Source organism: Vombatus ursinus, unplaced genomic scaffold (assembly GCF_900497805.2).
Source record: "Vombatus ursinus unplaced genomic scaffold, bare-nosed wombat genome assembly UNPS02015255.1, whole genome shotgun sequence".
NCBI classification, from domain to species: Eukaryota; Metazoa; Chordata; class Mammalia; order Diprotodontia; family Vombatidae; genus Vombatus; species Vombatus ursinus.
The window spans coordinates 25127446-25151125 of record NW_020955033.1 but is presented as its reverse complement, the minus strand read 5'-3'; the positions used below and the strand labels follow the sequence as shown (position 1 = coordinate 25151125).

General features: G+C 42.0%; 1 protein-coding gene across 5 annotated transcripts in view; it reads left to right on the top strand.

Moving 5' to 3' along the window:
* Positions 1-10006: 10006 nt before the first annotated feature.
* LOC114031681 (transcription factor GATA-6-like) overlaps positions 10007-23680 on the top strand; it is a 44244-nt gene continuing 30570 nt past the window's right edge. Inside the window, exons 1-5 of one of the 5 annotated variants that reach the window (XM_027846833.1) lie at positions 10007-10231; positions 11081-11198; positions 11957-13117; positions 19095-19261; positions 23478-23603. In XM_027846833.1, coding sequence (XP_027702634.1) covers positions 11995-13117; positions 19095-19261; positions 23478-23603 — 1416 coding nt within the window. In that variant the 5' untranslated portion in view covers positions 10007-10231; positions 11081-11198; positions 11957-11994. Of the gene's footprint in view, positions 10237-10648; positions 10734-11080; positions 11199-11336; positions 11690-11956; positions 13118-19094; positions 19262-23477; positions 23604-23680 lie in introns of those variants that run through there. The other 4 variants (XM_027846832.1, XM_027846831.1, XM_027846834.1 and 1 more) reach the window with 4 other exon arrangements.

The following is a 23680-nucleotide window of genomic DNA, read 5'->3' as shown; positions in this document are numbered from 1 at the left end:
TGGCTTTGGAAGTTGAGAAGTTGAAAGTTCATGGATGAGACACTGGAAGGTACCCCAAAGGTCATCTACTCCAATCTCCTCATTTACATTTGAGGAAACTGAGCCTGAGGGAAATTAAATGACTCTTGGATCCAGTGTTTAAAGGGGTCTCAGAGGTCATCTTATCCAAAATCTTTTTTTTTTTTTTTTTTTGGAAATTGAATTTCAGACAGAATATGTGAGTTGCCTGATGTCACACAGCCAGTAAGTGTTGGAAGCAGATTTCGAAAAAGTGATCTTCAAGACCCGATTCTAATGCTTCACATACAAACTAGGTGAGCTTGGGAGAGGCACCTAACTTCTTAGGGTCCTAATCATATCTCTAATACTCTAAGTTACAGAATGATAGCTCATACTCATACAGCCTTAAGGTTTGCAAAGTGCTTTATATAAATAATTTAATTTGATGCTCCCAACAACCCTGTGGGTACCTTTATTATATGCATTTTACCGATGAGGAGATCGAGGTTCAGAGAGGTTAAATGACTCTACAGGTTCGCAGTTAAGTGTCTTGGGCAGAATTCTAGCCCAGATCTTCCCAATTCCAAGTCTAGCACTTTATTCATGATGCCATGCTTCCTGTCTCAGGAGAGTTGAGATCTGTATCTGTGGAGGGAATTCCCACACTAGAAATTTTTCACACTGATAAAATCACAAGTCCAGATTTAGTCTTACCCAGCCCTCCATGAATATGTCAGTCTAAACTGCCAAACATAATTCATTCAGCATCAATGTTTGTACAAGTTAATATTTCTATCATTTGAAGTAACTGAGGCAGAACTGAGTTAAATGCTTTGTCCTAGATCATAAGGCCATTTAGTTCAATCTAGGAACATAACTCAGAACTCTTGATAGCCAAGCATCTTTTTCCATCTTTCTGGCAGCAGTCATCAGGGCCACCTTAAAATTAACCTGTTTTAAGTGTAATAACAGGCCCACGGGTAGTTAGCTATTAACACTTGATTAGCGGACTGCATTAAATGTTGAAACTAATACAGGGTAGGACCGTAACAGTCATTTTCTGGGGGAAATGCTGTAAGATTTTCTTTGAATAATAGAACAGACATGGTGTGGCAATGTTTCACATGGGAAGCACCATCTCTGGTCTCTTCTGGCTTTTTTGGTGATTCTTGCCAACTTCTTGTGTGCATGAGGATTCAATCAGCCTCAGAGCTGCTCTGGGAGGCAGTAAGACTGTAAATCTGGGAGAGCTGGAAGCATTCAGGGTCTTGAACTTTATCGGGTTTGAATGTGTGATTGTGAAAGTAAAGAGCAGAGAAATGACAGCACTCAATAAATCAAACCCAGAGAAGATCAGGGTTGTTAAAGACAGGAGAAAAACAGGCTCTGGGCACAAGCACAACCTAAAAAGAAAGAAAAAAATGCACAGGCATTTGAAGCTTTTTTACATTTCTTTCAGGATCTTCCTTCTCAAAAGCAAATGTCTTTCTTTTCTCACCACCCTAACCTAGAGACCACAGAACCATAGAATTTTAAATCTGGGAAGGACCGATTTACTGGCCATCTTTTCCCTTTTGTTATGTTCCCGATGTCCACAGAATTAAAAATAAAAAGTTGCAGTCACAATAGTTTGAATCTACATTTATAAAAAATGAAAATCCTATCAGTTTGGCTTTCATTTCCTCTATTGCAGAGTCACTTTAGATTTTCTAAGGGTCTCTCCTCACATCCCATCTTTTCTTTTTTCCTTCCTTCTTTCCTTCCTTCCTTCCTCCCTCCCTCCCTTCCTTCTTTCCTAATAAAAATCATTCAGAAAACCAAAAATTGAAATAAAAAAGTGCGAGAAATGAGTTGTTAGGTAACCATGGAGTTTCACCCCCAAATTACTGTGCATCTATTTTGTATCTTTTGGGTGTGTGTGTGTGTGTGTGTGTGTGTGTGTGTGTGTGTGTGTGTATGTATCCGTTTTCTTCCCTGATGGAATATAAACTCCTTGAGGGAATGGATTGTTTCACTTTTCAGTTATGTGTTTGTATTCTCAATAATAAATACTTTTTGATTTATTGATCCAGTAGGCTTTGGAGCTATTTTTGGTTATTTAAAATATATTTTAATTGATACATTTTCTTTTCATATCTTTACATTTCCAAATGTATCCCTCCTACCTTCCCCTTCCAGAGAGAAAGCCCTTAAGGTACTAAAAAAGGAAAAAGGAGGAGAAAAGTTCAACAAAACAAATAAACCTATCAAAAAAGTTTGACATCATACTCAGTGTTACATACCTACTGTCTCTGGCCTCTGCAGAGAAAGGAAGATGGTAGTGCCTCTCATAACTTCTCTTTAGCAAGCTTGGTCATTATAGTTTAGAAACATTTCATTTCAATTATTGTGCTTTTTGGTTCTTTACCTTTTAATTGTTAGAGTCATTATATAGTTTTTTTTCCCTGGTGCTACTTATGTGAAAGATGCAAATTAAAGTAGGCAGAACCAGTAATTAGAAGAACTTGGTACTTTCTAATCATTTTGATCAGGACTTCCCCTTAATTCTTAACCATTCTATAGGGTTTGGATCTCTAATGTTCTACTATGCATGAAGAAAAAGCTCAAAGGAGTGTGGAGCAGCTGAGACAATGGATTTCTTTATGAGAAGTTTTATCTGAAGAGTTTCAAGTTCACCATCTTTTCTCAATGTCCAGTTGGAGTCTGTATGAGATATGTCTCATATAGGAACATTAAGAGGTGGGTAAAGTATTTGCCTTCTTAAAAAGAATCAAGATAAAGGAATGAATTTTTTTTTCTCATTTCATCTCTTTTCTCGTATCTTTGGATTTATTTCCATGCCTGGAGAAGGATGGGGTTAAACTCCATAGGGATTCTGTTAGAAAAGTGGCTACCAGAGTTGGTTGAGGGTTCAGAGAAAATGCAGTGGACAGGCAGTGTAAGCTGGACTACTCCCAGGAAACAGCTGGGTAAGTGAAGATGTTTAAATTTGGGCATCACCTATTCAAATTTTACTTAGAAACACCAGTTAAGGTCACCCCTGCCAGAAATGCCCTAAATGTAAGAGAGATCCCTTTCTTTTCTGAGGCTGAAGTATAGGAGAGACTTAAGCAATAGTTAAAGCTTGTGGGATAATTTTTTTTTTTTTTACAAAATATTAGGGGAGAGCCCTGAACTATGTTTCCTGGAAATAATGCTTAATTGGAATTTGCCAAGTCTTCTTTGTAAAGCTGTGCCAGTTGAGAGACTTGCAAATGCCTCAAAATCAGGGTGTCAAGTTCTTACTCTCTGTCAGTACAAGGACTGATCAATAAATATTAGAATGATTGACTCTTAGTTTGTTGGAAATTCTAGTACAGTATCTTAGTGCATAATGTCCTTGAGAAATGAACAGAGAAGAAACTTTGGTTAAAGAGATCTCTACAGTTCCAATTTATGTATCTTTGCCCAATAGCTGGATGTTAAGTGTGACATTTCCAGTAAGTAATGGAATCAGTTGGGACTTCCTTAAAAACAAACAAAAAACCCTCCTAGATTTAGGAAATCTGTGTGTGTTTTATGTGGGTTGCTCAGGCATTATTTACTACCATTTTCCATTCCTCCCTCCTTCCTTGAAAATAAATAGGAATTTGTGCCTTAGGGGAGGCAACATTCACCCTTCCACAAAAAGATGAGTATGCCTAGGAATACCTCAGGCTGGTCAGTGGTGGTGGCAGCACTTTAGGGGAACCTTTGCCTTTATTTGGGGTTGAAGAATTTGCCCCATTATTCGCAGTCACCATTGGCCTACTGTGTTAAGACCCCTTCTTTTTCCAAAGATACTTTGCTTAACTGGGGGGGGGGGGGGGGGGGAGAGGACTGTGCTGTCAGGATCAGGGAGAATAGAGTTGTAAAGGTTAAATTGTACTTCAGTAGGAATGATGCTGTCTCAGCTTTTTTTTTCTTTTCTTTTTCTTTCTTTTTTTCTTTTTTTGGTGGAATGAGAAGAAAGAGATATTGATAATTTCTAGGGTAGAGTAAAGCACCATCAGCACATGTTTATAAGGTTTGGGATCCTAGCTGCTGTAGAACATCTTGGCCACAGAGAGCCTGGACTAGGTAGAAAGACAATAAGGAGGGAGGCTAAGGCTGCCAATTGGGGTCAGAGCAACTTTATGTTCACTGCTGCTGAGTCTTTTCCCATCTATTATACCCTTGTTGAAAAGCAGCAAACTAAAGCACTTCTTTTTTGGTCTGGAGTCTAGGGGAGAGAGGAATGGAGGGAGGAGAAAAGGAAATGAATTTCACGGTGTCTTCTGTTTCCCTCCACTGTCCTCAATTTCCTCTTGATTTTTCTTCCTCTTCTCAATATTCTTTTCCTCCTCCTCTTTTCTTTTTCCATTCCCGCTTTTTCCAGTGGCAGAGCAGCATCCTCAGGGACCTCAAGGGCTCCCAAACTTCTCATTCCCCAAAGTGGGGACAGGAAATAGGATGTGAAATGTATATTCCTTTTGCTGCTTTAGGTCAAAGGTAAGGTAAGGTACTAAATTAAAGTTCCTGTGGATTTTCATGCTCTCATTGAGTATTGGAAATTTAGAGCTAGAAGGGACCTTAGAAACATTCAGTAGTAAGTCAAAATAGATGGTAATTAATTATGAAAACAAATAGTATTAATTACATCCATCTCAGTTGTTATAAAAAAGTTGAACCCTTCCTTGTCTTGATGTCTTCAACATACATTCCTTTATCTAGTTCCATCTATAGGAGGCCTTGTGATTCTGAGTCTTGTTCACCACCATCTTACATGGGGATCTGCCTTCTGTGTCTGGTGTTGATAGATCTTCCATTTTATTTGGGTGGAGGGAAGAAGGGGGGGTCAATGGAAATGCTATTTTGTTTGTATGATTTATTTTCACAAAATAATAGAGCATCATTTTGACTTAGCTCATCTCCAACTCCATCTACATAGTAAGTGGAATGGTTAAATGTGCCTCATCTTAGAAAAGGACTTAGTCTATTCAGCAAAGATTTAGTAGGAAAGATTGAAACCCTTCTGCCCCACATGGTCTCCATAAATCCATTCACTTAAAACTGTTCCACCTGAGCTTCAAAACATTTCTGAAAGCACAAGAATTCCAGGACTTCCTGAAGCTTTCTTGGCTCACCACATTCTGCTCTGGCCTCTAGACCTGAGGCCCTCAAAACTTGGTTGGGTCCTGATAGTCTGACGGTAGCCAAGCAAACTCTGAAGCTAGTGGGAAATCAACCTGACTAAAACTAGTTCACAGTGTCTGGGTGAAAGAACATGTCCCAAGAGTTACTCGAGATCATGGTAGAGAGAGAAGGGGAATCTCTTTATTAGAAATGGAATTTTGATTCCTTTCTTTGTTATTGTTAGGAAAGGAAGAGGAATTTTCTGTAGAAGACAACCTTTTGTCATCACTGATGTTCTGATGATATCTACTTAATGGCAAACTTAATTTGATTTAGAGTGGCTATGGCTGGGAGAGGCAGGAAGTGAAAAAATTAATTTCTTATTGGCTGTCCAGATAACACTATTTAATAAGGAAAGAAAGAGGGAAAGAACGTAAAAAAAGGGAGAGAAAGGAGGAAGGAAAAAAGAATTGAAGGAAGAAGGAAGGCAAAAAAGAAGGAAAAAATGAATGGATAAGGATTGAATTTTAGGTACCTCCAGCAAGGAGTTTTTCACTACCCTCCCCCCACCCAAGCCTGCTTATCTCCACTGCCATAGCTTACCAGCCGGGTATGAAGTACATTTAGCTATATAAACATGGTGAGGAGAAGAATGCTACCAGAGTGACCTTTCGTACTGTATATCCCACCTCCCAGCAGCAGCAGCAGCCAGGCCCAACCCAGCCCCGCCCTCCAGGGGACTGTAGCCTGTATCCCCAGCAGGAATCCAAGCCAAGGAACCTAAAGTCTCTCTGCTCCAGGAGCTATGGTGCCTCGTTTATTCCCAAAGGACTGTGTTTTTATACATTCTGAAAAGATCAACATTCACAGTTTTTCTTACCTGGGGTAGGGGATTGGGTTTGGGGAGGTGGATGGAGGAGGTGGGGAGGACACCTGGGCAGAGTTAGTTTTCACCATTCGGTGACCTTTCCTTGAAATGGAAAATTAACAATTTTGGATTGTAAACAATTTATATTGTTTAAAAAAAAAAAGACAGTACACCACGGGATCTTTGATGATCCACAGTTTCTGAAAGTCAAAGATTTCCCTTTGGTAGACTAGACTGGAATTACTGAGGCTTTCTCATTAGAGTAGGAATAAGGGTAGGATTAAAGGTGGGAGCAATATTAAGCTGGACCCAAGTCTTTAAGCAGGAGATTTTCAGGTCAGAAGAAATATGGTGGATGAGGGGAGGTGTCACAAGTCTGAGCTTTAAAAAAAACACCTTCAAGTTGGAAAACATTTCTATTGAAGATTTGTATTATTTCAGGGCTTTTTTTTTCCTGAAAGAAAACCATCAACTTTGTCAAATGACATTATAATAGGCTTGAACGTGTAGGGTTAAGGGTATGTTATAACGCTGATCTTCTTTTGAGCTAGCTCTCACAGCCTACAGAATTGAAGTAATGACGACGCTAAGGCCCCCCCCCCCAACTAACTGACGTATTATGGTTGAATTAAAACTAAGCATAATGCATGCAACTCTGCCAAAATAAATCACACCTCTTGACAGGGGAGAAAACCCCAGAGAAACCAAATTCACTCCACTCACTATTTTAATGAAATCATCACAGGGACCAGGCTTTCCCCCTCACTTCCGGCTAATCAAATGGAAGACTCCTGTCTTTTTTAATGTTTTAAATTTGACCCAGTGAAATGGCTTAAGATGAACATCTCTTTAAAAAGGGGGGGGGGGCGGGAACGAAAGAGGAACAGTGGTTCATAAGATACCAGGGCTGTTTACTTTTGAAAAAAAAAATTGTTTTAGTTCTCTCAAACTCTTGAATTTTCCCCCTCTTCTTTAAAAGAGATCCTCCTTTCCACATCTCTTCATCCTTCTTATTTCGAAAAATGATTTTAATGGAAGAAAGAAAAGAAGCCAGTCCACAGGCGCTCCAAGCCAGGGAATCTCTTAGTAAAGGACTCAAGTCTGATTTGGTTTCTTTGAAAACGTACTGCTTTTTGCCATAGAAGTAATCCCCTCAGAGCTGAAAAAGGGCCAGTTAAAAGGAGCAAATCTGAGTGCTCCTTCAACCCAATGGAATTAAATGTTTGATTTAAAACTTCTTGTTATTATTGTTATTATTTTAATCTCACTTTCTGTGACATTTATAACCAGGGCAACCGTACAGTTCCAATGTCAACTCCGGTTGGAAACCAAAGCAGAAAAATAAATATGTTGCTCAGCAGAGACTTATACATATAGTTTTCTTCTCTGTTTTAGAAAAAAAATTTTTTTAAATAAAAAAGTTTGGGAGTCTGGAGCATGAAACCAGGTCACCCTAGAGCCATAAGAGACTGAAATTTGTAGGGCCAGTGTTTCTCTCCCCCTCACTTCTAGCCTAGGCAGAGCTTGATAGAGCTTTCTCTTAACAGCCGGTGAGAGACGCGGTAAAGAGCTGGTCAAAGGCATTCAGTTACTTTGTAAAAAAAAAAGTTGCCCAACCCTTCAACCCCCCCCCCCCCCCCGCCCCGCCACACCTTCATAATTGCAAATTTCTAGATGGTATCCTTAGACTAGGTAACAAACATGAGGAAAAGCTCTTAGGGACTTCGATGGACTTGTGCGTTCGGACTAGCTTCGGTGAAATAACTATTTCTTTTCAGAAGTCACTAATTTTATGGGGTGGGGGCTGTTAGTAATTTTGATGGGAAAAAAACTAACAAAACATTTGGATTCAAATAGGAAAACATATCTAAAGCAGCAATAGTTCTGACAATGAACCATCTTAAGAACAAACAAATCTGATTTTAATTTAATTACTACTTGCTAAAGAATTCTAAGGTAATGCTCGGCTCAAAACTCATTCATTTTAGCAATTGAGCAGAAGCCTTGCTTTCTCCTCACAATTACACTCGATCAAAAGCGGATTAATTAAAAAAAAAAAAGACAAAACTACTCAATCGTTCATATTTAGTCTCTTTTCCATTTAACTTCCTTTCCAAACGCGGCTTTAGTGAAATTGAGATACATGACTTTAACTAGGGAGGAAAGCAAGCAAAACTAGGAATCTTCACAGTAAGGATTTAAAAATCCCTAAGTGTTTAACAGAAATTTACAACGAAGAACTGGCGGAAGGGGGAAGGGGGAAGGGTAAATTCTCCCTAGCTCATTCCCTTCCCTTCTAACCACCCGCACTCTCCACCAGTGAACCATAGGGCTCACAATTCAGTTTTATTAGAAAGGAAACACATTTTCTGCTTAGATTTGACATTGATCATTTAGCCCCCAAGAATATTTGAAAATTACCTGCCCCTGCTCAGTTCTCTCTACTAAGGAGCCTAAGAGAAATACCAGAGAAACCGAATGCAGAAAAAAAGCAATCAGGTCTAGCGCGTATTAGAAATGCTTTTACTTCTATTTACCTGGGGGGAAAATGGAAAGAAAAAAAACAACCCTCAAAACACAGCACGTCCTACCCCAGTTAAATTCTCTGTCCCCAGTCTTTGGGTCACGTCCATCGGAAGGAATGATGTTTGTTAGCTCGAGGGAGCGAGACAGACTTCACACAGTTCCCGCCAGATGAGTCTCTCTCTGTACAAACTGATGCGGACTGATATCCAGCTGATAACCCCTGGGGAACGAGTTATTTTAATTCCCAGTCACTTTTCCTGCTAAGAACCGTGTTGATTTGTGCCCAGTTGTGATAACCATTTGGAGAGAGAAAAGAAAAGAGAAAATATGAATACTCAGTTCTCACCGAGACCTGCCAGAAGAGACTTACCTGAATTTGGAGTGGGGCGGGGGTGGGCGTGGAAAGGGATATTTAGAAGACCAAATTGAGTATATAAAACCTGATAAAATTTGTGGTTATTATTTATGTCTGAATATGGGAGCATTTTCGCTCACCTGATCCCCTATACTTACAAGTTCACCACTAGCGCGAATCGGAATAACAAGGGAGTGGCGGACGTGAACTTCACGGAGCCAGATGAAAGATTGAGACAGAGACAGTGTCAGAGCCGAGAGAGAGATGGAGACAGGGAGAGAAACTAAGATGAGACACAGTGAGAAAGAGAGAGCTAGTTAATTTAGCAGTGGAATTATCCTGTAGCTGTTTTAGAAACCAAATTACCCACAGCTACAAGACTAGCGATCCCTGGAAGCTGGGAAAGCGGGTACTAAAGGTCTAAGGTCGGAAACAAACTTAGACCAACCGTACTCCCCGCCCCCCACTCGCCTGTCCCCAAGACCAACCTCCCCCTCCCATTGTAGTGTTTAATTTGTGGGAGTGGAGGGAGTGAAGAGAGAAGGGACCTGAGACTAATCGGATTTTCTCTTTTAGTCGAAATATTTTATTTGGGATATTTATCTCCCTCTTTCACTACGTGAGATGTTTGTTTCTGCGGGGACGAATTGGGAAGAACCCAAGGGGAACTTTTTTTAAGGGATCGTGTGAGTTTGGGGGTATCTCTTATGTGGTGAGGGTTGAGGTGGGTCTTGTGGAACACTTATGACATAGAGACTTTAGCTGTGCATCTCAGTCCTCCCACCTGTGCCCCTCAGGCGCTTGGGACCCGCTCTCCTCGCCATCCATTCCAGCTCCGAACCCTTGGACTCGGCCTAGTGGAACTAGCCTTAGTCCTAGGACTGGGCTTCGCGGGCTGCTCTCCTTACACACTACAAGCTCTGTCCAAGCTCAGTCTCTTTCTCTAGAACACGCACAGCCTCCCCTGCCCCCACGTCCCCTCCCCCCTCCTTCTCCTCCTCTCCTGACTCGTTCCCTCCCCTCCTCTTTGGTTCCCTCCCCTCCCCTCCCTCTCTCCCTCCTCTTCACCTCCAGAGCCTAGCCGCTCAGAGTGAGCCGAGAGGGCCCGCTGGCTGGCACCCTTCTGGCGAGCGCTGTTTGTTTAGGGCTCAGTGAATCCAATCAGGAGCAGCAGGCTGCAATTTTCCGGCAGGGCTGTGAGAGGCGCCTCCTCTCTCCTTTTTATACTTGAGCAGCTCATCGACGCACACCCGGGAGTCTCTCCTTCGCTTGCTTTCCTCGGTTCCAGCTCCTAGCTCCCGGGATTAAACACCACTGCAACCAGCCTCGATGCAAATCGACCACACTAGGTTTGGTTCGTTTTTCTCCCTCTGTCCCCCATTCCCTCCCCTTTTCTTCCCTTTGCCACCCCCCTCCTTTCCTTTTTTTCAGTCCCCTCCTTCTGGCCTTTCCCGTTCTCTCAACCCCTTGGGGGGCGGGGTGGGGGGGGGGGAGAGAAGCAAACACACTCCCGCCAACAGAAAGCTACGTCCAGGATTCCGGGTGGGTCCTTCTCTTCCTTCTTCCCCGATGTCTGTAGCTGCTGCTGGGTTTTCCCAGGACAGAGCCTCCCGCAGGCAAACTTCGACTCTTTTTCTGAGTCTGAAATACTTGTCTGCTCACCGCCTTATCTGCGAGTTATCTCAAAAGGACAGCTGGGGTGGGGGGTGGGGGGAGACCGAGAAGGGGGAGCAGACGGGCGGGCAGGCAGACTCCTTTTACACTATCCGAGCGGCGATTGTGGGTGATACGAATTTGACTATGGCTATCTTTTACGGTCCGAAGGGATTTTGGAAGGCAACCTCCGAGGAGGTGGGAATTTCTGGTTTCTTCCGTGGCTCGCTGTCACTTCTTCCTTCTCCCTTCTTTTGGGCGGACTTGGCTCTAGGGCGACTTTCGTCCCCCGTCCACCTTTTTTTCCTCCGTCTTTCTCACTCCCTTCTCTCTCCCCCCTCCCCACCCCGGAATCGTGTGACCTTTCTGTTGCATGTGAGTGTGGTCTTGGTGTGGAATAGATGGGGTGAGAGGCCAGGACTACAAATCCTGTATGAGTGCTCGTGTGTGTGTGTGTGTGTGTGTGTGTGTGTGTGTATACGCGCGCGCGCGAGTGCGGTCAGTACCGCAGGGCTTGTTGATCGTGGAACTGTGCCATTTCTAAGGTGTGCAATGGCAGCTGCAGCGGCGACTGATGAACAAGGTTTGGGCTTGGGTCTCGATCCTTGTAACTCCTGAGGCCCACAGCTGATGGCGTGGCCTGGCACAGCCTCTCACCAGAAGGTAGTTGGCTCGGCTTAGGCTCCCCTTCGCCCCCGCCTCCCAGCCTCTTACGTCCTCTCACCACTGGTGCTCATCTCGGGATCTCTCTCTCTTTTCTTTCCCCCTCGACCCCTCCCTCTTCCCCACCCTCCTCCTTCCCTCCAAGGCAGCTAGGAAAACTCTAGGAGAGATCCAGCTGGGGAGAAAGTCCGCGGTTTCGTTTTCAGGGACAGGTTGCTTTTCTAGGGCTTCTGCTAGTTTTTACCCGGGGAAAGCTTAGACACAGTCACCCAGGGCGAAGATAGGGAGAAAAGAGAGGCACTGGGGACCCCCGAGTGCACGCACTCATACGCATTCTCTTAAAAAAAAAAGCCTTTTGTTTTCCTGATTCCCTTCCCCAAGGGGAATTAACTCCCAGCCAGAAAAGCCGCCTAAGTGAAATTTTACTTGATTGGACTGTGTCAGGGACTCTCTAGGGCTTGTATTGACCCCAGCAAAGGATGCTGAAGAGGGTGAGGGAAAGAGGCGCGGTGAGGGAGGCTGGGGTTGCGGTGGAAAAGAGGAATTAGGGTGTACGGGGTGCGAGTGTACAGTAGATTGATGATGCTCCAGTCCAAGCCTTTCTGTTATCCCCCAGTCGTTTCCCCCCTCACTCCCCCAAAGTAGGGGGACTGTTTAAAAAAGAGAGAGGTTTAGAGCGCTCCCTCATTTTCTTATTTAATTATTTCTCTCGGTGTCTCTCTCTCCCTGGTTTCCATCCCCGCCCTCCCTTCCTCCAGGAGCTAGCGGAGCTGCTAGGTGCGGCGCCGGACCTTGGATGGCCTTGACTGACGGTAATTGGTGCCTGTTGAAGCGGTGCGGGGCCGGGGCTTCAGACGCCAGCGACTCTTGTCCCTTCCCAGGGAGGGAGCCTTCTTCCCCACCTTCCCCTCTCTCCTCTTCTTCCTCCTCTTGCTGCTCCCGGGGGGGCGAGCGGGGCCCCGGAGGCACTGGTTCCTGCAGGACGCCCCAGCTAGACTCGGACGGGGCTGGGACCCCGGCTCGATCGTTGTTGCTCAGCTCTTACGCCCCACACCACTTCGGGCCCCCCCACGGCCCTTCGGCACCCGGGGTCGGAAGCCAGGGGAGCGCCCTGTCGGGCTGGGAGGATCTACTGCTCTTCACTGACCTCGACCAGGCCGCGACCGCTAGCAAGCTGCTCTGGTCCAGTCGCGGCAGCAAACTGAGCCCTTTCGCAGCTGCGGAGCAGCCCGAGGAGATGTACCAGACCCTCGCGGCCCTCTCCTCCCAGGGACCAGCGGCTTACGACGGCGCGGCCGGCGGCTTCGTGCACTCTGCTGCCGCGGCCGCAGCGGCGGCTGCAGCCGCCGCCAGTTCTCCAGTGTATGTGCCCACCACCCGCGTGGGCTCCATGCTTCCCGGCTTGCCTTACTTACAAGGCGCTGCCAGCGGGCCTCCTAATCACCCTGGCGGCGGGCATCCCGGCTGGCCCCAGCCTTCAGCCGACAGCCCCCCGTATGGCAGTGGAGGTGGCAGCAGCAGCGGCGGAGGCAACGCGAGCAGCGGTGGTTCGCATACTTCTGCCCGCTTCCCTTATTCGCCTAGCCCTCCAATGCCCAACGGCGCGCCACGGGAATCCAGCGGCTACGGGGCCAGCGGGAGCAGCGCAGGCAGCAGCAGTGGCGGGGGAGGCAGCAGCGGGAGCCTTGGAGCCATGGGCAGTCGGGAGCACCAGTACAGTCCGCTGGCTGGGCCTCGGCCCCTGAATGGATCTTACCACCATCACCACCATCATCACCACCACCCCGGCCCCTACTCGCCCTACGTGGGAGCGCCGCTGACGACTGCCTGGCCCGCTGGTCCCTTCGAGAACTCCGTTCTGCATAGCCTTCAGAGCCGATCAGGGCCTCCGCTCACAGTGCCCCGGGGCCCAAGTGCAGGTAAAGTCGGTGAAGCACCCCAAAGGCTGGGGCAGGGGTGAGGGTAAGAAGGAAGCCAGCCAGTTGGATAAGTGGAGGATAGAGGGAGAAGGGAGAAGAAGCCAACATAGTGAGCTGAAAGGGGGTCGGGGTGGTAGAGATTGTCAGAAGTGGGAAGTCCCAAGTTTGACTTGGTATCTTCAGTTTAAAGGCTGGGGCTATGGGCTCTTTTTAAAATGTAGGTACTCTCTCTTTTTCAGTCAGTTCAGGGTGTGTGTGTGTGTGTGTGTGTGTGTGTGTGTGTGTGTGTGTGTGTGTTCATTCGAGGGTGCTCAGCTAAGTTATACTAATCTGGGGGCATTGATGTAGTTAATTAAAAAGGGAAGTTTTAATTTTGCTTTGTATCCAAATGTCTAGGATTTTATACGTAGAGGGGCAGGGTGTTATGTGACTTGGGGAAAGGGGGAGAGCGTTAATCTATTTTGGTTCTTGGAAGGAACAGGCCTTGACAGACAAACTTTTTCCCTAAAATTCTCTTACCCTCTTACCAACATTTAGGTGTTTGCTATGAAAGTTGGAGATGAACAGTGGGGATGAGATTTTTGATTGACTGGACCTTGAGGGATTTAGGAGGGCTTGGGAATTTTAATTATCCTCACCTCCTTCCAATTCCCACAAACAACTCAATTTTCATTCCTGCCTAAGGGATTTTCTTTTCTTTTAAAAAATATTTTAAGGGACCACACAGCAGTAAGGGATTGAATGTAACTTGTCTTCTCCCTGAGTTTCTTGAAGATAGGGCAGAGGAGCAGAGTTACTTAGTCTTGTCTTGGATTATGGGTGCCATTTTCATACTGCAGAGTTGGCAACTTGGGTGATTATTCCCTGAAATCCTATATCAATGACTTGCCATTTTTGAGGGAGACTGTCCTGCTGGCATAGGTGCTGGGCCTTGGTAGCTGAAATCTGCCAGGCCTATTGTGATTTCCAATGTTCATACTCACCAACAGGCCAAGTTTGTGTGCCTGGGGGTGCCATTTGGGCAAATCTATCAGGCTCATGGAAAGATGCAGAAGGGCACCTCCATTTCAGTCCAAACTGGACATTTTTCAGTTCACATATCCTTCCTAAACATTTAGGGTAATTGATCGGTACAGTAATTACTAGGACACCTAAACTGCAACAATCTCATTTATTTTTCATCTCTACTTAAGCCTTTCTCAGTCCTCTCAGGAACACTTTTCATCTTATTTCTGATCTAATGTTTGATAATCTGACAGATTCAATGGAATATATTTTCTCTTTTGAAGAAGGCACGGATAACAGTAGTGATGCCAGAGAAGATACCAACTAGTGTCACACTCTCATTCATCTATACAGCTTCTTAGCCTTCTCCAAATACTTTCTTGGGTCCAGGTGCTAAAAGTTGATGTGTGAAAACAAGCAGAGCTATGAGACAGACAAATTCTGGCCTACCAAGCCCCCATCCCTTTAGAGGTCACTGCAGGTATGGGTTGAGGTACCTCAGTGGGTGGTGTGTCTATGAAGTAAAAACACTAGTTCCAGTAGTCCCAGGCCAAAATCAATTTTCTTATTTTATTTGGAGCAGGTAAATATGGAGACAGTTAGCACTGCCTCGCTCCCTGCCACCTCTCACACTTTAATTTGCTCTTTTGGTAACTTCCCCTCCCCCCAGCTATCGTTTAATGTTAATATTTTGAAAATCACCTACATAAAAGTATCTGTGTGTGATTACATGTGTTTTGCATGGCACTAACTAGCCACACAATTTTGCCTTCCCCTCCCCCACTTAAGATGAATTGGCGGTTCCTAGTGTGTATGGTAACAAATCCTATTTGCTTCTAGGAATGAGGATATGGGGCCTTTTTTTTTTTTTTTTAAAAAGGAGATGGTGGAGGTATGCTTGTATTAGAGGAAGACCAGAAAACAGTGAAAGGAATATATTTGTAGATCAACATTTAGCAGCTAAGGACACACAGTGCTCCTTTATCTCTCCTCTTTTTCAAATTATTCTGGTATTTGATAGGATAGTGTGTATGAAAATATTTTTCTAAAAAACACTAAAGAAATCTTTGAATAAGCAAATTATTTTAAATCAAAGAATTCCTACAATATCTGTGGAAGAGGTATGGTGGCTTCTAATTTTAAATATTTCAGTTAACACATCTGTTTCAAACTTACTCTTTTCACCTATCCACACCTCTTATTTTCCCTTTAGGTCTTATTATTCAAATGTGACCAAATACATTTGTGGACAAAATATATATTTTTTAAATTGAGTGTTGAAAGTAGATTGAGTATTGAAAGTAGAAAAGTTTATTAAGAATAAGGGTTAGGGAAGTTTTCGGCAATTTGGAGAAGTAAAGTAGAGAGAATTCCCTGCGTAGAAGGAAGCAGAAACTAAATATCACTGTTCTTTGCTCCCCAAATTGCAGGTGTCTTGATAAGAAATGTGTTTGAGGGGCCAGGGCTGGGAATGTCAGTGTTACACTCAGTTCTTAGCTAGTTTTCCACATCTATTCTTCTCACAGCCCATCCTCTCCCACTCCCTTTGACAGATATAGTATACTCGTGCAATTCAAACAACTAAAGCACAAACGAAAATCTTTCTTTCAAGCTGTGCAATTTAGACTTTTGGAATCTAACGCATGTTCCTCATCCCTAGCTCTGGGGTTTCCTGTGAGGTAATACGTAGAGGACTTCGTTCAGATCCCTCCGTCTTTCAATTTGCCGAATCTGCCAAGATTCATTCTAATCTCATGTCCTTTTACATAATGATTCCCTTGTGGTGAACACCGTGTGTAGCTAGTGATCACAGTTTAGTGAACACAGCCTGAAAGAAACCGAAGGGACCCGAGACCTGGAGTGGTTTCTGCTGCTTTGTCTTAAGCCATTACTGTGTGGGCTCTAAGCTTGGGGAAGAGGAGTGATAGAGACTGATTTATGCAAAGGTTGGGTTCTAAAACAAATGAATGAAGCTGCCAATGCTATCTGGAGTCCTCCCTCCCGTTTTAAATAAAAAAATCAAAAATAGAGTTTAGATTTGTAGATGCATCTAAGCCAAATAATAAATGGGAAAAAACCTCTAACCAACCAAACAGCAAAACAAACATGTAAAACGGGTGCTTGGTTTTCCTTTTGAATCTAACAACAACAACAAAAAAAAGAATGAAATTCACATTAATTTCCCAGTCAGATTTGGGGCATTAATTAATATTTGTATTCTCTTTAGGAGGCTACATTCCTACTTTCTGCAATTTCAAAATGACATGTAATATAAACAGTGCAAAAAAAAAAAACATAGGGAGAGAGGAGAGAGAATTTTCGAGGCAAAGTGAAATACTCCCTCTAATAGGTACTCTGAAAGGTAACATTTTAAAGTCAACAACCAAGACAAATAACTGTTTAACTTCAGTGTCCTTGAAGTACTAAGCATTTTTACTGATTACAGAATTCAATGGTAGCTTTTAGTGGAGAGAACAAAACCTCACGTGTATTGTGTTTGTTAGTTTGCCAGTGAAAACCTTGTATTCTCTGTTCTACAGGATATTTAGTTCATTTCGGAAAGATGGAAAAAGAATCTTTTATTAACGTGTTTTTGTAGATGAAATAGTGCAGTTATTAATTGAAAACCCTAAGCTCATTTAACTATCCTTACAATGAGCGGTCAGTAAATATAGTACTTGTTCTTGTTAGATAACAAGCAATAAGAGGGAAATTGATCGAGGGATAATTTTATAAAGTATAAAGAAACAGTCCAGAAATTTCCAGAAAGGGATAAATATAGAAAATGTATTATCTGTAATTTAAAGAATCTTAATGATAAAAATAGTTACAAAGATCGGGCTACAACTTCTAGGTAAAGTCTTCCTCTGAGAAGAATCTGTTTATCCATTTGCTCACATTCAGTTGTTTGTATGTGGGGGAGAGTAATAAAATGTTACAACTATTTGCTCTTAATTAGTGATTTTTATTAGCAGGTTTATTTTAACTGTGAGTCAACAAAATAGGCAGATCTGTGAATTGGGATTTCAAGCACATTTTTAATAGATCGAAATTTTAGTCTGGGTGAGGTTAGATTTACCCGGCAAATTAAAATGAAAGAAAGGCACAGAATATGGGTTGGGGGGTGGTGGAGGGTTATTTAATGCTGTCAGATATAGTAGTTTTGAAAGGGGAACAAAGTGTTAATGTTACAATGACAAAAGAGGTTAGAGGCAGCTGTACATACCTCCCACTCTAGGCACTCTTTAAAATGATTGTTTTATAGGAGAAAGAAATGTTTTCAAGTAAGGTGTTTTCTCTTAAGCAAATCTTGCCCCATAAATGTTTATTTGGTTGATAACTTTTTTTCCCTAAAGGAAATTGATTATTTTTCTAATTAATTGATGAAGTTTCTAGAAGCATGACCACAATTTAGAGAGAAAAAATCCCATTTGAGTAGGAGAAAAAGTTCTCTACAAATAATTCCCATTTCAGCAGTCTTTTACTGAATTGTTGAGAAGAGGCAGTAGTAGAAACATTTTTTTTAAACCATTGTGTTACGCTTCAAAAACGTCTAAGGTAAAATTAGGAAAAGATAAAATGCCATACTGCTTCTATTTAATGCATTTTTCCCAGGTTTTGGGAGTGGTGGTGAACAGATCTGTGTTAATGTTTAATGACCTCTTCTTGGTTTGGCAAATAATCTCATTGTAACTGTGCAGGCTTCATTCCTGAAAGCGTTCAGTATAAATTTGGAGAGAACTAGAATGGCATAGAGAGGAGGGGGAATATTGGTATCAATGATATTAAGAATACACGTAACAAGTTCTTCAACCAAAGAACCTTCTTTTCTTTGGAATCTCCCTCTTTCAACAAAAGTATGCAAAAAAAAAACAAACCCCAAATCCAATTCTTTCCCCCTTTAAATTGAAAGCTATATAATAGTATCAGCCTCTCTTTGTGCAGTTTCCAGAGTGGTTACGAGACCAAAAGTTCATTGACAGTGCCCCTCACCCCCATGTAACTTAGTCAAATGCCAGAACGGTGTGGCTCCACCAAACTTATAGAATAAGATGCCCGAGAATAGATAGCATTGGGCAGTAAGGATGGGGACCAGACCTTAAATTTGACCAGTTTAGAGAACTCCCAGGTGAGGAAACTCACTCTTCTAGTGAAGATTGGTACTTCCTTTGACAATTTATAGTCTTAGAGAATTAACTAGAGCAGAGGGGTCAAACTCATAGAAGCCTCGCTGTACCTAAGGATCCCTTTGTGGAGAGTAATATTATATTGCATTTTTATTTATTTTGTTAAATATTTCCCAATTATATTTTAGTCTTGGTTCAGGCCAAGACTAAACTGTAGGTAGGCTAGGTATTTGAGGTCCCTAGCCTTGAGTGCTGAGAGGTTCACACTGCTCAGGTTCACATGACCAAAATTTGTCAGAATTGAGACTTAAACTTGGGTCTTCCTGGCTTTGAGGTTGCTCTCTGTCCCCCACTGGAATGGGGAAGTGCCAAGAAAATGGGACAATTCTAGAAGGTCTTCTTTAGAGTAAACCCTGAATCATTCCTGGATTGGAGTTGGATTGTTAAGAAAAGGGGGAAGTGGAGAGAAAGATTGCATTCAAATTTCAGAAGGAGCAAGGTAACTTCGTTACAACTCCATTGGTTTAGTAGAGAGAACCACTTAATTTCCAGGTTATTGGGAGAAAAGCAAATAAGGGCCGCAATTGTCACCCTAGGCCTTTAATAGGCTCCATCATAGGATCACAGATGTAGAGCTGGAAACTTAGAGGTCACTATTAGTTCAGCTGAAAACTTAGAGGTCCCTACTAGTTTAGCCCACTTCATTTATAGATGTGGAATCCAAGGTTCAGGGAGGTTAAGTTTTTCTTTCAAGTTCTTCATCAAGTCAGTGTTAGCTTCTCAGTCTCTAGATGTTTATTTCAACCCTTGTCTTCTTTCTTGTTCCCTCTCGGGCCCCCCTCCAGAACTGCTGGAGGATTTGTCGGACAGTCGAGAATGTGTCAACTGCGGTTCTATCCAGACGCCCCTGTGGAGAAGGGATGGGACAGGCCACTACCTATGCAATGCCTGCGGGCTCTACAGCAAAATGAATGGGCTCAGTCGACCCCTCATCAAACCCCAGAAAAGAGTGGTAAGTGGGAGCACGCACAGAGCCGTCTACGGATGACTGAATCCATATGGGGTTGAATTCAACCTTTTCACTTGGCTGTGGATGTCCCAGAATTTGTAGCCCCTTGGGTAGCATCATGAGATGGGGATAGAGGGGAGTCCTTCGGTTGGACATAGCCAGACAGTTCTCACGGACTTGTTAAGGAGTAAGGGAGATAGGACAGATCTAGAAAGCTGTTTAATTCCTCCTGGGGCTGTGTGGGGCTGGGGCTCCTGGGTTATCCTGGATTCAAGGAGGAAGGAAAGAGGTTTGAGGTGATTCCCCATGTAGATTCCATTGTGAATTATCTCTTAGGCCAGCTTGCTTTTGGGTCCAAGAGACAGATCCTTTCTAGCTTCTTAATTTCACTTAGAATTAAACATCTCCAGCTTTGATGAGTCAAATACTGTGCATTCTTTATTTTTGGGGTGGAGGGGGAGAGTGTTGGATTTTTGGCAAATTTAGGTTAGTTTGCTACCATTTTTGAATTGCTTTTAGCTGAGGTCTTTGAAACCTAGAAATTACAAGAAGTCTTTCAAGTTTATGATGCTGAAAAGCTCCGGATTTTTCTTCAGGGATCAATTTCACCTCTGTGTGTTGAGTCTCTTGGTGAGAGAAGATTATTACTGCTGTATTTACTGGAGAAAACACATTACAGACAGTTCTAGTAAACCGACGGGATAACATTTATTTTAGAGAAATGCCCTAGTCCCTAATGCATTTTAAAGTAAAACATTTTGCTGTAGGATGCTAGATTTCTTAACTTTGTAGCTAATTTATTTGTTATATTCTAATTAGCAGGAGCAAATGCAACACTTTATTGTGCTAAATAGATTAGATTGAAATTGCATCACAATGGAAGTCTGTCACCTTATAGGGAGGCAATTAGTTTTATGAGTTTTTTTCTAGTGTATTTAAAATAAAGTGGCTAAGGTGAATTTAATGAGTGTGAATGTATACGGTTAAACTTAATTATAACCTCCTACAATTTAAACCTCCTACAATTTATTGCTTCCCCCAAATGGCACTCTTCTAAGAACCCAATAAATAAGCACAAGGATATGGGGTGGGGAGCATGGATGTTGCAATAACATGTTATGTATAACTATATATAATATATGTATGTCTCTCTGAAAAATGTTACAAGGAAGTTTCAATGTTTCCACATTTTAGTTAATGGATGAAAACAACGAAACTACATTTATGGTTCTGAAAAGCCACATTGAGTACAATACTTGCTGAGCTCTGGAGGGTAACATTTTCTCCAATTTAGGTCCCAAATTTGGCTGACAAATAAATTTGATCTATTCAAGAGGCAGATTCAGGTTTTGATAATATCATTTGTTATACAAGTTTTGTGTACTTGTGCCTACAGCTAAGATTGCTTTTAGCCAATAAAGAAATGCAGGGGCAAGAATTAAGAAGAAAACATAGAAACAAAAAAATCCCAGAGCTGACTTGTTTTCTTTCAATGTAACAGGTGTCTTAGTGGAAACCAAGGTCAGCCAATATAACTAGCAAATAGGCAATAAATGGAACCAATAAGAGGGTGTGTCACGAACAATTAGTAGTCATTGTGGACTCCTTATTTATGGTCATAATGGTTAGAGGATACTTCTTAGAAACTCAGTGCTATACTTAAGTTTGTTTAACCTGCAGTACATAACCAATCACAGTGAATTTGACATTGCAAAATAACAGATTTATGGTGTAACTTGAATTCCTTGTTAGTGATGAATGTAACAGAGATCACTTGTTACAAGAGACTTTTATAACCTATTCACCTTCATTTCACATGTTTATGAGGACTGGCTTGACTTATGATATATGGTCGACAGTCATAAAGTTCTTTGTAATAGTGGCAATTTCTGATACAGGATTGTTTCACATTGACTTCAAATTCCACTGAAAACTCATAAATGACTTGTTTACAAAATGGACCTTGCTGTCACTAATTTACTGACTTCATATATTCCTAAAGAGGAAGCAATTATCCCTCTCAACCCCTTTTCCCTCATTTTTTTTGGAGGTGGAGGGAAGACAAGTAGTGAGCTGGTCCCATCTTAGCTCCCTCAGTTTCTCTCACGTGCTTATTTTTATCATCATATCAAATATCTCTCCAAATATACATTAGATGAGCCAGCCTCATAAATTTTAACCTATGAAAGTCAAACTGACTCTTAATGTGGAGTTTAATTTTCAGTTCAAGGCACTGCTTGAAAGGTCTACCAGTGGCATAGGTTTATTTATTTTTTTCTTTATATCAAATCTTGAAAGAACTCTAATAGAGGCAGAACATCATATACATGATACCCATTTTACTTTGCATTTTGGGGTTTTGCAAAAATTACTCTAGTATCAGTCTGGCTCATTGTTCTGTGACTACTTGCATTCTCAGGGTACATAAAGAGATGAAATCTTTTGTAGTCCCTCCGAATTAAATGTTTATATCTAATAATGATGATTATAATATCCCACATTTACAGAACTTCAACTACTTTCCTCACAATAACGTTATGAGGTTGGTTGTAGCTCTGCTATTTAACATTTCTCATTTTATAGATGAGGAAACTAAGGATCAGAGAGGTAAGTGACCTGCCCAGGGTTACAGAGCTGAGATAGGGAACCACGTCTCCTTACTACAGATTATTCTTTCCGCTACCTCAGACTATCTCTGAAGATTTAGGCTTCCTGGTTCTGATAACCTCCCAAAGAGTTTTACCATTTTGTTGGCAGATTTGTTGCATTTTATGAGGTACTCTCCACATTTTCACAATGACTTTTTCTAATTTAATTTGCATAGCTAAGTTTTATTCCTTTACCATACATAGTTTTTTAGGATATTAAAATAATTCTATCCTTTAGTTTCCCACCACCTTTATTTTCAATTAAGTAATTTATATTTTTGGACAGCTAGATAGATTCCACTTGGAAAATAATTTGAAACCAAATTTTTAGTGTTAGGGATCTAATTATTTTAAAAGTTTAGATATTTTAATAGCTTCAAGGCTCGTCCATTTTAATTTGAGAATTAAACGACTGAGAACCTGGGTAAAACCAATTCCTCTTAATGATGTGATGAACAAAGTGGGGAGACCAGTTCTGAAGTCCCACCTAGGTGAATCTATATAATATCTTTACACAAAGTGCATTTATTACTTTACCTCCGCAGTGAATGTCAATATAAATCAGGATGAGTGATCTTCATTTCTATCTGGGCAAATAAGACAATGTTAGCCACTAGTGTTAAAACAATGAAAATGTCTACATTCTTTCTCTAATCATCAGAAGAACAACAAAATTAGATGGGTAATAATTAAGATAACAGTTGAATATAGGGCATATGGCATACTCTTGTCTTTTGCTCTATTTTGTAGAAATTTTCCTAGGTCATTTAAGACCAACATATATAGCGATAATATAGCTCTCTCCCTGTTCCTTCCCTCCTTGCTCCCACATTCCTTTTGTCAGTCATCAGTTTGCTCCTTTCAGAAAAAATATCATAATTACTTTAATTTTTTTTGCATTTGAGAAAATGGAGATGAAAAGTTCAAAGGGCCTCAGCCTAAAGCAATCCAGCAAATAGTGGCTCCTCGGAGATTGGGTTTCCCAACACCTCACCTAGATATAATGATTGACTATTGACTATCACAATAGGAAGGATGGTCACATTGTGCCTTACCCAGTGATAGCCAGTTGTAAGTTTGGAATAGAAAATGTTCTTGGTAACCTTTTAAACGGCAGACTTGACTGTTCCATTTAAACAAAAACAAAAGCAAAACCCTCCAATATCAATGGCTAGGAAGTGCTTCCAAGTTCTGTTGAGAAAAAACTGTTTCAAACATATTCTCAAGGCAGTGGTGCTTCTACTAGCTTTCAGCCAGAACCAATTACCTCAATATTGCATGGATACTTATCAACGGCTATTTTATAAAACAGTAATACACCATAGCAAATCTGCTTATCAGCTTTGTGAGATAAATCATACTACATAAGCCTCCAGCATGTAGTCTTGATCCAGGAAGAATTGTAGTTGATTAATTTTATTTCCTGCTTTTTGCATTTCTCTTTCCCTGCTATTTTAGTTCTCACAAAAACCAAATGATGTAATTTGCCAGTATTGGGGACGACAAACATTAAAGGACACAAGTGGATGGATATTTCTCCCAAAGTTTGATTTATTTGTTCTTGTTTCTAGCCTTCAACACGGCGGCTTGGTTTATCCTGTGCCAACTGTCACACCACAACCACCACCCTGTGGCGTAGAAATGCAGAGGGTGAACCTGTTTGCAATGCATGTGGGCTCTACATGAAACTTCATGGGGTATGCTGTTTAATGTGGTTTTACATCATTGATGCAATTGAATGTGGTTTTACGTCATCAAACATGCAGTGTGGCTC